The sequence below is a fragment of the Akebia trifoliata genome, chromosome 11, assembly GCF_017979445.1.
Source record: "Akebia trifoliata isolate Shusen 1 chromosome 11, ASM1797944v1, whole genome shotgun sequence".
Classification (NCBI taxonomy): Eukaryota; Viridiplantae; Streptophyta; class Magnoliopsida; order Ranunculales; family Lardizabalaceae; genus Akebia; species Akebia trifoliata.
In genome coordinates, this window is record NC_141385.1 from 38,145,905 (window position 1) to 38,163,544 (window position 17,640).

The 17,640-nt window shown below is 37.4% G+C and overlaps 1 protein-coding gene and 1 pseudogene across 7 annotated transcripts in view; one reads left to right on the forward strand and one right to left on the reverse strand.

The window, feature by feature from the left end:
• LOC147391528 (uncharacterized) overlaps positions 1-13,632 on the forward strand; it is a 46,683-nt gene extending 33,051 nt beyond the window's left edge. For 6 of the 7 annotated variants that reach the window (XM_086457675.1, XM_086457679.1, XM_086457680.1 and 3 more), the window contains 6 exons: positions 501-549; positions 818-888; positions 2,219-2,335; positions 8,326-8,411; positions 11,701-11,746; positions 13,039-13,196. In XM_086457675.1, coding sequence (XP_086313801.1) covers positions 501-549; positions 818-888; positions 2,219-2,335; positions 8,326-8,411; positions 11,701-11,746; positions 13,039-13,071 — 402 coding nt within the window. In that variant the 3' untranslated portion in view covers positions 13,072-13,196. Of the gene's footprint in view, positions 1-500; positions 550-817; positions 889-2,218; positions 2,336-8,325; positions 8,412-11,700; positions 11,747-13,038; positions 13,197-13,491 lie in introns of those variants that run through there. The other variant, XM_086457676.1, reaches the window with a different exon arrangement.
• A 1,348-nt stretch (positions 13,633-14,980) lies between these two features.
• Positions 14,981-17,408, reverse strand: LOC147391529 (G-type lectin S-receptor-like serine/threonine-protein kinase LECRK2; annotated as a pseudogene).
• Positions 17,409-17,640: the final 232 nt, after the last annotated feature.

Here is a 17,640-nt window from a genome sequence, read left to right on the forward strand (position 1 = left end):
ACCAAAGTGGGACAATACGGAAGCTGATAAGTCAGATTGTAATTTTAACTAGTTATATAAAAAAGGCTTTCTAAATGTAGAAACCTTAGGATAGTTGAAAATCCGTAAGGCCTGCTTTTGTAAGTAGGGGAACTCTTCTATTTCTGTCCTCGACCATTAAGGCGGGTGCTTTGTCAGGGGACTTGGTAGCTGTCTTTACTATCTAAAGTTCACAAATAGTTACATTACCTTCCTGTCTTAATCATTAGTGTTCAATTGATAGTAGCCATACCAACTGAATAGATCTGGAATCAATGTTCTTTGTGGGAAACCAAATCTTCTGTGTTCTCATGTTCATATTTGCTATTTATATATTATAATATGTTAATATATACACTTAGATATTTTTCTCTGTTAGTATATAATTCAGTTCATAATAAGTGCAAGATTTCACTTTCTTCATAAACCATGAGATACTATTCCTTGTTCTATATCACAGCTAAACCGTTTGCTCATTGTAGGGGGAATTGGTGAAGCTTTTTGCCAATGATCAGAAAAAAATAGCTTGTGGTAAGTGTATTTGCATTTGAAACTGATTTTTATGTGTTTTATGGGTAAGCTGGACTTGAACCCACAACCCCAAAGTTGCTTTGCAATGTGTTAAACCAACTGAGCAATGGATCTAAGCCCAGTTTATTTTATATGTCGTTAAGCATATTCTTCAAATGGCTACATATTTCTTCTGAATGGGAGGTAGTCAAAAATGGCAGTTTGTGAATTTACTATATTTTTTGTCCTTCTAACAAGTAACAAGGATCAAAATTTCTATGTACTACAGATCCAGATATGCAATTGGAGATTGAAAACTATATCTCGGCAGGTCGAGCCACATTTAATGTCCTACGATTGGTAGGTTGGGTTTTGTTTTAACCTTTGTTTCTTTGACATTGAGAAAGTGTATTTCTATTTTTATCATCCTTTTCTTATGCAACATCTTGACAATGCCATCTAACAATAAGATAAATTGCTAGTATGCATTGAAATCTCTGTATTTTGAAATTGAAGTTCACCTATTGGAAGATATTTTCAAGTCTCTATGGAGAAATTTTTTTCCTAGGTACAACCTGTTGTTGTTGTTGCCGATTACATTATTTTGAGTTTAGACTCATATTATGAGAGCTTTTAATCATATACAATTGTTATGCACTCTATTGAAATTCCATCATTGCATCCCACAAACTGGTTTGGGCCTTTTTTTGTTGTATCTCGTTGTTTGAAAGTATAGACTAGATGTCATGGGTCTTGGGGGCGTGGGAAAATCTGGGGAATACAAAATACAAACTCAATAGTATAACATTGTTATATTTATATGGAATTCCATGTTTTTTTAGAAATCTTTGCTTAGATTAACATTTGAACCTCTTTCTCATTTCTGAGTGTTTTATTTGTGTTGTTGAGTTAGTCAACTGTAGATACTTGCACACTTGGGGTAGCTCTGTTTTTGTCTGAATCCTTTGTATGCATGATTGTCTTCCATAAACCATTCTATCTTCCATTTTGATATCTTTATAATACCATGTCACTTGATTCTTTTCATTCGTTAAAGCTGTATAAAAGTTCCCAACAAGTGGGAAAGAATCCATTGTGTTTATCAAATAAACTTCTTTTCTGTATCTTATTTTCTCCAAGCTCTCAAGTTGTGCAATGTTTTGTTTGTTGAACTCTATGATATATATATATATATATATGTATATATTGGGGGTTGTTCAAGGCCCATATACAAAACCAAACATTATGCCAAACATTTTTCAATATATGGGTTAGAAGTTTTGGAATGGGCTGATTTTTTTGTGTGAGGATGCTCTCTATGGTGAGGAGATCACCCTCACCAAAAATCAGCCCATTCTGAAACTTCTAACCCCATCAAAAGTGGTTTATTGGACGGTCCACGATTCTTCAACTTGTAAACTGGGGTTAGAAGTTTTGGGGAATGGGCTGATTTTTGGTGAGGATGATCTCCTCACCATAGAGATCATCCTCACAAAAAATTAACCCATTCCGAAACTTCTAACCCATACATTGAAAAATGTTTGGCACAATGTTTGGTTTTGTATATGGCCCTTGAACCTGACCCATATATATATGTGTACTTCTTATAATCTTGGCAGAATTTTCTTATGTTCAAATTTTCTTTTTAATAAAAAATTCTGACACTAGTTTAACATGCCATGCTCGACAGGTAGACTCTTCTGAGGTCTGGCAGCCAACAATTTTTATTTTGAAACGTTCCAGCTACCAAATTAAGATCAATAGTTCGGATGTGATAATCGAGGAGAGATATTCTGTTGACTTGTCTGTATGTTCTCTACTTTTTATCTGTGTTCTTATTCAACATATCAGTAAGTTGATGGAATGAGATTGTCTTGAATGAGGCAGAAACCTACAATGGTAAAATAATCATATATTTTGCTACGTGAAGATAGGAAGATACTTTAAACTAAACTCTTTAGTGTTTATTAAACAAAAATTACAATATTTAGTGAAATAATACTTCTTATGTAATGCATATACTCTAAAGACAATTTTTATAGCAGTTAAATTAATCTTTTAGTACAAGATGATGTATTGTTTTATATATAATATGAGTACTTTATGAAAATGGGAAGTCTCCCTCCACCCGAGACCAACCCAAATGATAGAATGCTTTTGATCATCTACAACTTCTCATGTTCAAAATTACGATTTAAAATTTTAGTATATCTAACTTTTGAACACATGATTCCATTTTTTTTTCCTTTCTTTTAAAATTTTGAATTTTCTCAACAAATACAATTAAATTAATAAATATGAAAAATAATTTTTATTGAGAAGTTTCCCTATAAAATTCCCAAAAATGAGATTTGAGTATTGTTAAATAAGTCTGTAGGGTTATTTTAGTCTTTTCACTTCTTTCTCTTATGTAATACTTATATAGCCTAATTAGGGCTAATCAATCTAATAACTTTTCTCTCCATTGCTTTTCACTTGGTATCAGAGCCTAGGCTCCATCGTCCCCTCCCTCTCTCCCATCCCTTCCTTCCTGCTACAACCTCATAGTCCTCTTCCTCCTTAAACCTATCGTCAACAACTCTCGACTTCAATAACTAGATCACCCCTACGGGGGTTGTTTGCTCCACACCCTAATCACATCATGTGATAGGGCCTTGAGATCTTCTTGAAGCCTTATGGCAGCAGTGTAGACACCCTTAATCATATCAGTTGGCTGTTTAGTGGGCTGTGGCAACTGCAGTTGGGTGTTTAGTGGGCTACGGCAACAGCAGATGCTGTTTATTGGGTTGCAGCAACAGCAGTTGGCTGTTTAGTGGGCTGCGGCAACAGCAGGTGCATGTCTGGTGGGCTGCGGCAACAACAGTTGGCTGGTTATTGTGCTACGGCCACAGCAGATGCTGTTTACTGGGTTGCAGCAGCAGCAGTTGATTGGTTCTTGGGCTGCGGCAACAGCAGGTGCTGTTTAGGAGGCTGCAGCAACGACAGTTACTAGTTTTTTGTGGCTGTCAGGCCATCGTTAGTGGGGTACAACAACAGCAGGTTGCTGTTTGGGTAGTTCTGGGGCACATAACAGCACCTGGACCCCTAGTTGAGGCATACGACAACGGCAGAACCACTCCTTGGTGTGTTACCATTGATTTGATGGTTGTTTGGGTCACATACAACAGTGTTTAATCATCTTCCACGCCTCTTACGATCGTGTATTGCCACCTTTAGGGTGCTGCGATCAGTTTCTTTTTCAAACTAAAGCACATCTAGTCTTTGATGGCTTCCGAGATGTCTTCTTCCTCAATCACTGGTAATAGTAATGGATCGAGTGGTCTTCCCTCTAACTCAACTGATTTTCCAGGTATTCAGATCACTACCGTAAAATTAGATGGTCCTAATTATCTCCTTTGGGCAAGATCAGTTGAAATGTTCATTGGTGGAAAAGGAAAAATCGGCTACCTCACTGGGACAGACACACAACCTGCACAGACTGACAGTTCTTACTCCCATTGGTTTGCTAATGATTCTATGGTCCGTTCTTGGTTGGTTACTTCTATGCAACCACACATTGCGGCTGGTTTTATGTTTTCCTCTACAGCAAAACAGATATGGGATTCCGCAAAGAGTATTTACTCACAACGTCAGAATAATGTCAGAATCTTCAATTTGGAGCGTGAGATTTCTCGTCTTTCCCAAGGAGACTCTTCAGTTACCACTTATATCTCACAGCTACGTGCTCGGTGGGAAGAGCTGACTTTCTATTCCTCATCCTATGCTTGGAAGGACCCCTTTGATGAGACATTATATTCGTCAATTCTGGATAAGAATCGGGTTTTTCAGTTTCTAGCGGGTCTCCGGGACGAATTTGAGTATGCGCGAGTTCATTTATTGGGTATGGATCCTTTTCCGTCGCTACAGACTGCTTATTCATATGTCTTAGCGGATGAGAGTCGTCGTGCAGCTGTCCTACCTCATTCTTCAGGGGATCATTCTGCTATGTTTACTCGCTTATCTTCTACACAACCCCCCAGTGGGTCTATGCCTACCCGTCAACGACATAAGTGTGATCATTGTGGAAAGTTAGGTCATGTGAAGGCTCGATGTTATGCACTTCATGGTCATCCTAATCAGCAACGTAAACAGTCTCAACGATCTTCAGCTCATATAGTTTCTCAGTCACTACTGATTCAACACCTCTTTCAGTTACTACATCCTCATCAGACTCGGTATCTCTATCCCAAGCCGAGCTTGACAAGTTCAGAAAATTCTTCAATCAGATAGAGACTTCATCTCAGCCGGTTTCTACCTTTGCTCACTCAGGTACCTTTGCATCTGCACACAGTGTTTCCACCACTCCCTCACCATGGATCATTGATTCTGGTGCCTCAGATAACATGACCGGTATGTCCTCCCTATTTCAAACCTATAGTGTTTGCTCTGGTCATCGCAAGGTTCGCCTGGCTGATGGTTCTTTGTCTTCCATAGCTGGTCAAGGTCTTTTACCTGTTACATCCTCTTTATCCTTAACTAACACACTACATGTTCCTCAACTTACTACTAACCTGGTATCCGTTAGTAGCCTTACCAAAAATTTGAACTGCAGTGTAACCTTTTATTCTTCTCATTGTGTCTTTCAGGATCTGGAGTCGAAGAGGACGATTGGCACTGGACGTGAAGTGAATGGATTGTATCTCCTGGATGTTCCCGATTCCCCTAGCACCCATTCTGCTCTTCAGCTTAGTAGTATTAGTAGTCAATCTAATAAGGCTCTTGTAATGCGTTGGCATTTACGCTTAGGTCATATTTCTTTTGGATATTTGAAACACATGTTCCCTAATTTATTTAATAATAACAATGTGCTTGATTTTTCTTGTGAAACTTGTCAATTAGCTAAACATGTGCGTTCTTCTTATCCTATTAGTATGAATCCTACAACACCTGCTATGTTTGACTTAATTCATTCTGATGTGTGGGGTCCTTCCCCCGTCATATCCACTCTTGGTTTTCGCTATTTTGTCTTGTTCATTGATGATCACAGTCGTACCACTTGGGTTTATCTTATGAAACACAAGAGTGAGGTTTATGGGATCTTTAAGCAATTTCTTGCTATGGTTCAAACCCAATTTGGTCGTACCATCAAGACCTTCCGTTCTGATCATGGTACTGAGTACACTTATAGTGAGGTCTTGAAACTTTGTTTAGAGTCTGGCATTGAGCATCAAATGTCCAATGTTAAGACCCCTCAGCAGAACGGCCGATCAGAAAGAAAAAATCGCCATATTCTAGAGTTAGCCCGTGCTATTTCGATTGGCATGAACGTGCCCCAATCCTATTGGGCTGATGCAGTTCTTACTGCTGTTTACCTTATTAATCGGACCCCCTCCAGTGTTCTTCAGTTTGTCACACCCCTTTCTAAGCTCTCTCCAGATCGTCCCGTGTTTCCACTTCCTCCGCGTGTTTTTGGGTGTGTCTGTTTTGTTCAAATTCTTGACCAAAATCGTTCTAAACTTGACCCTAAGGCCGTCAAATGTATCTTTTTGGGTTATTCCTCTACCCAGAAAGGCTACCGTTGTTACCATCCTCCTTCTCGACGACGTTTCATTTCTCGCGATGTTTCTTTTTTTGAGCATACTCCTTACTATAATGGGTCCGTTGGCATTCAATCTGAGTGGTTTCCTCTAGATTCACCTGATGATCATTTTCCTTCTTTATTTCCCCTTCCCATGCCTGTTCCTCCCTCTCCACCCCCCGTCAGTTCGTCCTCTCCTTCATTGCAGGTTTACACTCGACGTCCACGTGATACTACCATCACTTCTATGTCCGACCAGCTCGCCTCCTCGCCTCCAGCTCCGCCTCCGTCTGTTCCCTGTGATGATCGTCCTATTGCCACTCGTAAGGGTAAGCGCACTTGTACTTATCCCATTTCAAATTATATATCTGACTCTGCACTATCACCCTCCTATAAGAGTTTTCTTGCTTCTGTTTCCGTTGTTTCTCTTCCTACTACTGTTGCAGATGCTATTGCTCATCCTGAGTGGCGTGCAGCTATGATTGATGAGTTGACTGCTCTTGAAAAGACTCAAACTTGGGAAATTGTGCCTCTTCCGTCTGGACGGAAAGCTGTGGGTTGTCGTTGGGTATTCACGCTTAAGCATAATCCGGATGGTTCCATTGCTCGTTATAAGGCCCGTCTGGTGGCCAAAGGTTATGCTCAGACTTATGGGATTGATTATCAGGAAACTTTTGCTCCGGTTGCCAAGATGACCACCATTCGTGTTCTCCTTTCTGTTGCTGCTATTCGAGGATGGCCTCTTTTTCAGTTAGATGTCAAGAATGCTTTTCTCAATGGTGACCTTCAAGAAGAAGTCTATATGGTCCAACCTCCTGGTTTTCTTTCTTCTGCTTCTCCTGCACATGTTTGTCGTCTTCGCCGGTCTCTTTATGGTTTGAAGCAGTCTCCTCGTGCTTGGTCTGAGCGCTTCACTAAGGCCATGCATCAGTTTGGTTTCCATCAGAGTTCTGCTGATCACACCTTGTTCTTGCGTCACTCCCGAGGCAAAACTGTTGCTCTGATTGTGTATGTGGATGATATTGTTCTTACTGGAGATGATGCCAATGGCCTTACCGAGGTCAAAACTTACTTAGGACGTCAATTTGAGATTAAGGACCTTGGACATCTTCGCTATTTTCTGGGTATTGAGGTTGCCCGGTCCCGGTCTGGTATATTTATTTCTCAGCGTAAGTATGTTCTTGACTTACTCAGTGCCTCTGGTCAGCTTGGATCTCGTCCAGCTGATACTCCTATTGAGCAGAATCACAGGTTGGCTGATTCTGAGGGGGAGTGTGTGTCCGATATTGGCCAATATCAGCGTCTTGTGGGAAAATTGATCTACTTGTCTATGACTCGCCCTGACATTGCCTATGCTGTTAGTGTTGTAAGTCAGTTTATGCACTCGCCTCGAACATCTCATCTTGCTGCTGTTTATCGTATTCTTAGATACCTTAAGGGATGTCCTGGTCGAGGTATTTTATTCAACAATCATGGTCATCTTCGCATTGAGGCATGGACAGATGCAGATTATGCTGGTTCAGTAACTGATAGACGGTCTACTTCTGGGTATTGTACTAAAGTTGGTGGTAACTTGGTAACTTGGCGTAGTAAGAAGCAGGATGTGGTTTCTCGGTCAAGTGCTGAGTCAGAATATAGAGCCATGGCACTTGGAATATGCGAGTTGTTGTGGCTCAAAATCTTACTAGCTGATCTATGTCTTCCTGTGCCGGTCCCCTTCTTACTATATTGCGATAATAAATCAGCTATTAACATAGCTGCAAATCCGGTTCAGCATGACAGAACGAAGCACATAGAAGTTGATCGTCATTTCATTAGAGAAAAAATAGTTTCTGGACAGATTTGTACTCCCTTTGTCCCTACCTCTCAACAACTTGCTGATGTTCTTACTAAAGGTGTTAGTAAAACCTCATTTGAAGATGTCTTGTCCAAGTTGGGCATTGTTGATATCCACGCACCAACTTGAGGGGGAGTGTTAAATAAGTCTGTAGGGTTATTTTAGTCTTTTCACTTCTTTCTCTTATGTAATACTTATATAGCCTAATTAGGGCTAATCAATCTAATAACTTTTCTCTCCATTGCTTTTCACTAGTATATAGTACAAAATCCAAAACATAACTCAACTTCTACATAAATATAATGGTCTTTTTCATGATTTTTTCAAGTCCAAGTTGAAAAATCTGGAATATGGTTTCTATATCAAGTTCATTTTTAACATTTATTCCTCGTTGATGTTGCAGGTCAAAGTTCCTAGTGGACTCTCAACACAATTTATTTTAACTTGTTCTGATAGGAGTTCTCATCCGTTTAGTACCCACGATGTTCGGTATGAATGCATTTTTTTTCTGCAAAACTCTTCTTTTTAATTTTGATCTCCAATTTTCAAGTATGTTCTTTAGCCATAGCCATCCATAAAGTACTAAGTTTCACCATGAATCTCTTATTGTGATGCCCAGTGAATGAAAACATAAAAAATCTTGTAAGTTTGCAAACTCAAAATCAGAAATGGGGGATAATGTCTAGACTACGGATATCATGTGTGAGAGCTAAATAGCGAAATGGGATTCATGTTGCTGACCCTAATAATTGGAAAAATGTGTAGTCAATGATGACAAGCGTCCATGGAATATATTTAAGTTTCATTATCTCTCTCTTGTTAACACTTAACATTATGAGTAAAGTGAATCATTAACATATATGTATACATATGCGTCAGGTTGTGGTGACTCATGAAGAATGGCTCGTGGAAAAAATAGATGATCCCCACCTTGTAAACACAAAATCCAACGATTAGGATTTATCTTTGGGGTTCAAGATATGTGTTATTAGGATATTTATAAATCTCGACTGTTGTTTAAGCAGTGGGGAAGGGATCATGTGTTTTCTCACGAGTCAAGTCTTCATCCCAGCCTATATGTAAGTATTTTTTTCCAAAGAATCGTAGAAGTATACAAGATTTGGGTGGTCGAGGAAACTACCTAATTTGGAGGTAGCAAGAAAAGTTTAAATTAAAAGAAAAATGGAAAATCAATAGTGCCACAGTTGTGTTCGCAAAGGTGCACACACACACACGCACACACACACACTTATAAACAAGGTCCTTGGAAAACTAACCACCAAATTCGTTTAAATAACTTGGACCAAACAAATAAGAGTGTTTTGATAGTAATGATGATTTGCTACACTGGGCGCACATTGCAATTGAAAATTCACCTATTTCTCTCCTTCCAGAGCCCCCAACAAGTATCAAATGATAACGATTGCCACATAATCATTTTGTAGCAAAAATAAATGATTTCATGAGGATTAGACAACTTAGGACAAGATTCAACTTACATCGAATTTTTTTAGAAAATGGAACCAAATAGATGGAGCTAAGCTACAATGGATTAAGAGATGATTAATTGTTTTCTTGTTCAATTTTCACTTGGAACAATAATCCATCGTGATGATTCTATGAAATATAAGATGGTCAATTGTCAAGATCTTATCTAGAGCTACTGTTCAAATATAAAAGGCCACCTTGGATGGGATTTTGGAACCCCAGATCATGGAAATGAGAATATTGGAAGGACTACAATGTACAAACACACAATAATATAATTTGACTGGAAAAAGATCCATTTGGAGTTATCTTCTAAAATTGTTTTTCCTCATCCTTAGATGATATGCATGACATTCATGAGTTTTGCTACATCTCTTAGTCATTAAATTTTCTTCTAAAATAAAGGTCTAGGAAGCATCACCACCCGATCATGTCTTGCAAATCTAAATTAGAAATCTGGAACTGAGTTATCATGGAGAATCTCCTTAGCAACTATCATTCCAAAAGCGAATTCTATCCTTCTTCTATTTTATAGCTTAAGTTCTTGTGGAAATTAGACTGGTTTTAGGTTGCCTTTCCATACATGACACCCATATGATGGTCTCACTATACCACTGTACCATTCAAAATTACTACGTTCAAATTTCAAATTTCTAAAGCCCGGGCCACTACTTGTTTTGGATGAGCAGAATTTATTCAAGTCTACTAAATGATTTTTGGGAGTATCCTTGCTTCCATTCCACAAGAAATCACTCATCAATTGTTTTATTTTGGCCTTTGGAATTGAGAAGAGAGACATGTAATACACTGAAATACTAGAAATAATTAATATTTTCTCATCAACAGAAATCTGGATTTCCAAGATTTTAGTCTCCTTCCAACTCTCTCCACCAACTATTCGAATTGTAAACATGAATCATGTTCCATTGTTCAATCCTAAAAAAAATTGTTCGAAATTATTTGCTTTGAAAAAGATTTTGTTAAGAGGAAGGAGATTGCAATCACATTTACTAATTAGTTTCTATTATAATATGTTTTTCATTTGATCTTGACTACATGGTAATAACGACAATTGTTGACTTAATCACCCTTTAACACCTACATTTAGAGCTCTGACATGAAAAGTAATATTATGAGTGCGTCATGGTCTTCTTCATAAGCTAGAACTTGTAGTCCTATGTAAAAAAAATGTTGAAACACTCTCATCTCAATAACTTATCTTGTATAAGATATTGAAGCATAAGAAAAAAAAATGTTATTTGATCTCTATTTTCATTTGTGAGAGGTATATAACCTAATGCGTTTACCTCTATTTATAGAGAAAATAAGAAAGGATTTTCATAGTGCTCACATCGCTCCTACATTTTTATTGAAATATTATTGATTTAATTCATCATCATTTAGACGTAGTTGGCTAAAAAAAAGGGACAAAGAGGGATGCTTCTCATTGGAATAAAAAAAACTATACAAAATTTACCAAGAGGTTGAAGAAACTAGAAGACTAATGGATAGCCTCTTCCATTTAAAGATGATGTTGTTGAAATGCAGTTCAATAACATCTTTAAGTGTATGGATGGCCAATGGTGTATCATGCTTTTATCTTTTCTATCATCAAATCAGAAATCCTCTATCTTCAAAGATGTCATTGCTTTTTCTTTATAGTTGTCTACTCGGTGTGTGGAATAAGTATAGTTAAAATTTATCTTAGACTTGAGGTATATCTCAACTAGTTGGAAAAATGAGACATCTTGACTTGAACATACTAAGGAAAAACTCCAATTTTCTTTCTCTAGACACCTTTGAGACTGAGACATCTCACCTGGGACATTTTGAGACAAAAAGGAAATCCTGAACAATGGGGCATGAGTGTAGGTGTTTTCTACATTTGTATTTAATTGTTGCATCATGATTAATTTATTTGGGTTCGGCCAATGCCGTATGGTCTCCTCAAGGTGAGTGATTGGCCTTCTTCTTGGAGCAAATTGTAGTAAATTAGATACCATTGAAGCCATACTTGGAACTGGGGGGATGAAAGAGGGAGTAGATTAACTTCTTGCATGAATGGTTTTTCTGATTTTGTAGATAAAATATATCTTGTGGTACTTACCTTTGATAGTGCTTGTTTCTCTTGGTCTAAGATATTTCGTCACTGGGTCACTTGGATAGATTCCTTATCTTGATATAATGGGAAAACAAATTCCAAAATATTTTCTTTTGTAATTGATTTATGTTGAATTTATTGAATCTCATTCATGACTTATTGCCTAAAAATATTCGTTAACTTTTGTAGAATGCGTGACACTCTTGTGTTGACCATGAGAATCTTCCAAAACAAGGTATTCCTTCTTCTCAATTGGTCTATTATATGGTAATGTACTTGTGATTAGTTATTGAATTTAATGTAGATGGTCCATGGAAAAGTTTTGCACAACCATGTTTACTGACCATGTATATATTGTACATCAACCAGATGGATAGACAAGCTGTCAACTGTTAAACCTTCTTCTGGACTGTTAGCCATTTTTTCCTAACCATCCTAGAGACTTGCAGAATGTATTATTTGTCATCCTTTTGGATGATAGTTGACCTTGAAATAGGGATCCTCCAAGAAAATTTTTGGCTCCACCTCTTAACAAGTTCATGTTGCTAATAAAGAACTAAAGAAAATTCTGTAGGCAAATAAAAACAGGACCGTCATCATCTAGAAAAGCATTGTACAACAGATTGCTCTATTATGTTAATGAGGTTATCCAATCTCCTAAATTTTACAAGACTGACATGATCCAATCTAAAACCTCTGCCTCAATTATCAGATAATGCAGGAAAAGTATTTATAGATTGAGATATTCTAAATCCTTCAGTGGTGGTAATTAGGTAACACAAAATACAAATATAAATATTTATTAATTTGGAATAAGTGATACTTTTTTTGGTAATATTTTATTAAGCCTATGCTTGTTGATATGGTGTAGTAGGGGTCCAATATCTAAGTCTGGTCTGTTGGTCAATGTTGGTTGGAAAGGAAGTAGCATACTCTTAATTGTCTACTTTGTTTAATATTGTTTCAAACTATAGTTAACCAGATTGCGACTAAACAATATAGAACCAAACTTACAAAATGCCGTCCTCCTCATCAAAGCCTTCACTTACCCAAAATCTTCTAGTTTCATGCAATCATGATCTAGGAACCGAAAAACCAGATTAATGCTTCAATAGAAAATTGAGTGTTAAGCTTTTGGCGAACCACTTCTTATAGTTTAGGTCAGGAGTTTTGCTTGTCAGTTCATTCCTGGCCCTATAACATGGTTACGGGATCAATGGAGTCAAACTAATATGTGAAATGCCCAGATTTTATTTGGTAATGTTACAAAATAGATGTTTCCAGTCAACCCATCTAACATTTCTTCATTATTTAAACTTTTTTATCCATTTTTACGTAGTTTCGTTGCTTACACACAAAATTTATCCATATTTAAATTGAAAAACCAAACCTTACATGATTCAAAATAGATTAGTGGTCATATAGGTGACATTTTAAGAGCTTTAGAATTGCTATGAATATAATATAATTTAGTTTTCATTTATTAGATTTTCATATATGGATTTGCAATTCATCTTTTCCATGCAGGCTCTATATGACAAGAGAAAAGGAAAAGCATAAACCCATGTGTAACTTTCAGTTCTTTACAAATTTATTTATCATTCTTTCTTGTAAAAAATGAATCTGCATTGAAATGTTTATGTTAGTTTTATATAATAAAAACATGTATTTTTATCATTATTATACATACATGTACAATTATTATCTCATTTCATTTTATTTAAATCAATTGCAATCCATGTCATTTAAAAGCCATGGATTCAAGAGTGAGTGAGTTAGAACTTTTATATAAGGAACATTCCTGGGAATACATTCACGTGGTCGACAATGTCGAGTTTCTTTTCAATATATTATCAATAGATGCTTAATGGTTCTTGCATTGATTGTATTATATTAGTTTTTTTTTTTTTTGTTCTATAATTTTCCTTCAGGTGTGGGTGAGCTAGGATTTGACTTTTGATCTCAACATGTTAATTGTAGCATGCCTACATCAATACCAATTCATGATGCCTGTATAACACAAGAAGCTACATAGATTGTGATGGTGGTGCAGGAGCTTAGCTAGAATTGAAAATAAGACATAAAAGACTGCTAATTAAGGCATTAAGTTTCAATTCTGGTGTATATTTCGGTCAGCCTGAAAATGGAAATATGTTTTGAAAATATTTCGAAATTAATCAACAATGTTGTAATTGCAAAAACTTCGTATTTTATGGTATTTTAAACTTTATCACGTAGGGCCTAAATGTTTCCATTTCCAGGCTGATCGAATTAAATACCAACATAAAAAATGACCGGTTCATCAAGTGGGGTTGGTCTTATGAAAAAAGGGCTAGAGTGCAGTGAATAGAGATTGAAAAAAAAAAAAACAATATGCTCTAAATTATAATGTCTATATGGGATTTTGGATGTTAATAGAGGGTTGACAATGATTAAACTCAATCAAAATGTTGGGGACACGATGATTGGATTGAACCTTTGAACAACCATCATTGGAGTCCCTCACGATGACAATTATTACCCATCAGTTAGAAGACTGAGTTCCACTATCCGTATGAGAGAACAGTTCTTGTTTAGTGAATGGAATGTTTATTTCATCCTAAGACCTTGCTAAGTGACCTCGAAAAATGAAAGGTTTTAATATAAATTGGACCAAGTTAGAATATAGTCAATGATGAAACGCTAGTTAATTATTATACAAAAAGATGGAGTAATTGGTGGGAATGTGACCTATAGAATCAATGATGGGAGGAAAAGTGGAAGAGTGCTTCTATAGTATTGCGTGATCAAGATCAGCCATTATATGTGTAGCTGATTATTTGGTTATCAAGAAACAATATGTTTGTATTGAGAACCAACATGTTCCTATAATAAGCGTAGCAGAGGACGTTGACCAATAAAACTAGGAAAAGCAAAATCAGAAATGAGTATACTTAGAGGATTTGGAAATATCTCCAGTTGGAGATAAAATTAAGTATAGTGGTTTGAGAATTTGCATAGCAAACAATAAACAATACCGATGAACAGCGTTTGACTGCAACTTGAGGATTTTAAAATGGCAAGAGAACCAAAATGACATGGATAGAGATAGTAAAAGAATATATATGAAGGAACATTGAGTTAAATGGTGAAGCACGACTCTAGAAATTTGTATAGGGTGTAAACATTGATGATAATTGATTGTTTTAAGCTGGGGACTCAGTTTGGTTGAAGTTGATTACAAATCAAATCTACATCCACTTCAATTGGTAAATTCAGTTTTAGTATTGATAAGATGCAACTAATAGTTTTAGTGGGGTCTAGGTTAGGATTTTGATCCAAATCACTAATTTTGTTGTATTATTCAAGTACTTAAGTGCAAGTCAATACTAATAACCCAATAAAGAAACTAAATCAACATTTTTTATTATAAAGTCATAGGCTTTGTGTAATACATATGAGACTAGTACACATGCTTAGACTTGTGGAGGATCATGATTCCATTTATTGAAAGAGAATAAATCTTATACAATTGAGCTAATGAAGGACAAAGGATCAGGGGGCATGGAAACTTCAACAGCTCCTTCTAGCATCTGTGTCACCTTTCTCATGGTAGGTCTTAAGGAAATACACCAAATAGCTACCATGACCAGCCTTTGCAACCTCTTGCCATCATTCTTTGCTCCATCATTCTCCACTAACAACTGGAGATTCCCTTCTACACAGCAATCATAAGCCCATTTCTGACAGTATCACTGCATCTTCATTCCCCAGTTCAAATTCAGCATTTCTTCTACAAGAAATGATCTCCAGTAACATGATGCCAAAACTGTAGACATCCACCTTAGCTGTGATCGCCATGTTCTTGAACCACTCGGGTGCGACATACCCTCTTGTCCCTCTGTACTTGTTCGAGTTTGGTCAGTCTTCAAAAGTTTTGCTAATCCAAAGTCCGAAATTCGTGCAAGAAAAGCGTCATCTAAAAGTATGTTTTGAGGCTTTACGTTGCAATGGATGATCTGGGTGCTGCATTCTTCATGAAGATATGTGAGCCCTCGAGCAATCCTAAAGGCTATTTGAATCGTTCGATGCCACTCAGGCCTTGAACCTCCAAAGAGGAAGTTTGCCAAGGAACCATTTCTCATGAACTCATATACCAGTATCCTGTTGGTGCCCTTGTCACAGAATCCGATTAATTTGGCTAGATTCTTGTGATTGGTCTGGCTGATTGATCTGACTTCGTTTTTAAATTCCTTGTCGATTTCTTGCGCCAATCTGTCTAACTTCTTAACCGCAGCAAGACTTCCAGTATATGATTCTAGAACACCTTTATAAACTGTCGAAAAAGCACCCCTACCTAATTCTTCCTTGAACCCATCTGTAGCTTCTTCAAGTTCTTTGTAAGTAAAAGACCTTAGGTTCACTCCAATTATGCTGGGATAGATCTTCGTTTTTAGCTGCTTCTTATGGTATGAGCCATAATAAATAGCCAAAGAAATTATCAATAAGAGTAGTAAGTTGAGAAACCCAGAGCTTCCCAAAAGAATCGATCCAGGTAGGATCAAATTCTCTCTATTCTTCTTATTTCCGCCCAAGTCTGGAGGAGGAAAACCAGGTTGAGGTTGAAGAGAAGAATTAGAATTTCCCACCTTGATGAGACCCTTTCCGTTTACACTATTGTCTATCATCCCATTTGATAGTGGGAACCTCTTCAGCTAGCATATCTTCTCCCCATAGAAGGTAGCTGCACAAAAACAATCATTCAGGCAAGTGTTTTTGCACCAATCTTCATCCACATTTGGAAATGATTCATAATCACCGAACGGCCAGTTATTTTTAATATACTCCTTCATTTCAAATCCGTCTGCAATGCTTGATCCTTCTTTATCACAACGCTGTGGAGCAAAAGTTTGTTTGCATCCTTTGAATGTATTGTTTGGATCGAAGTAGGTATACCCAGTTGGGCATTTACACTCTGGCCTCTGGTCCTGGTTTAGCATGCAGAAGCTGTTATATCCGCACAATCCACTGCCGAAATCTCTGAATGGTGCTGTGCAGATATTTGAAGGTACAAACGATTCCAATGACCATGCCTCAGTCCCATTGTTTGGGGAGTTTTTTGGGTATGTGTATTTCCTGAGAACTCCATCAAAATCAAAGGTGACTCTATGATAGAAGTCCCTTGTTGAAACTGGCATCTCTGACGACCACCAGCTGAATTGGCTCCCATCTTTTAGATTTAGATAAATATAGCCAGATTGGTTGAAGACCATCGTTGAGCCATTACTCACAGTACTGCTTGCCCAGTAAGCTTTGTAATTGTTTTCCCTAGGCCGAGCTAAGGGATACATAACAAGATTACCATCAATTTGTAGAATAAACTTGAATCTTCCGGTCGAGTAGTTGTCCTTGGTTCGTTGAGACACGAGTTTACTACCAAGGACTAGTGTCTGGTTAAGCAAGATTGTGTCTGTTGGTGCATCAAAGCTTTGCCAATTGATAACAGATTGTGCGTTCCTCAGCACGAAGTTTCCTGTGTTGAGCATGGCAGTGGAGGTGGCTGTGGTTCCGTCTGTGGGTTCGGCCTTCCAAAGTTGTGTACCATTTGGAGCATTGAGGACAAGAACACCATTGGATGTTAATTCAATTTTGGAACCTTTCTGCACTGGGTTACCTCCATTTGCTGTCCAAACAATGTTTTCTACTTGTATTTTAGCAAACCAGATTGCTAACAAGAAGTGATCCCCTCCGTGAATGGGAAGGAACCCAAAAGCGAATTCGCCTGACGGCGAAGAGCAGTATGGGTTTACATCAAAAGTTGTTAAAGGAGTTCTTAAATTGCAAGAAGTTTGAGAAAAAGTGGAGATAGGGAGCAGTAGAAGTAAGAGAGAGTGAAGATGAGGAAACAAATAAGCCATTGAAGGAATTATGGGATTGTTACTAAAGCTGAATTTGAGAGCTGCAACGCCAAGAGAAGAATTTTAATAGGAAATGCAAAGCAAAGAAGCCCAAAGGAACTATGGGGCGATTGTTCCTAAAGGAGAATTGAAAGCCTGAAATGCCTAGAGAAGAATTCAGATAAATTTTTTTCTGCCAAATTTAGCTGATGTTCTAGATTATGAATGGGAAATGAAGAACAAAGAGAAACCC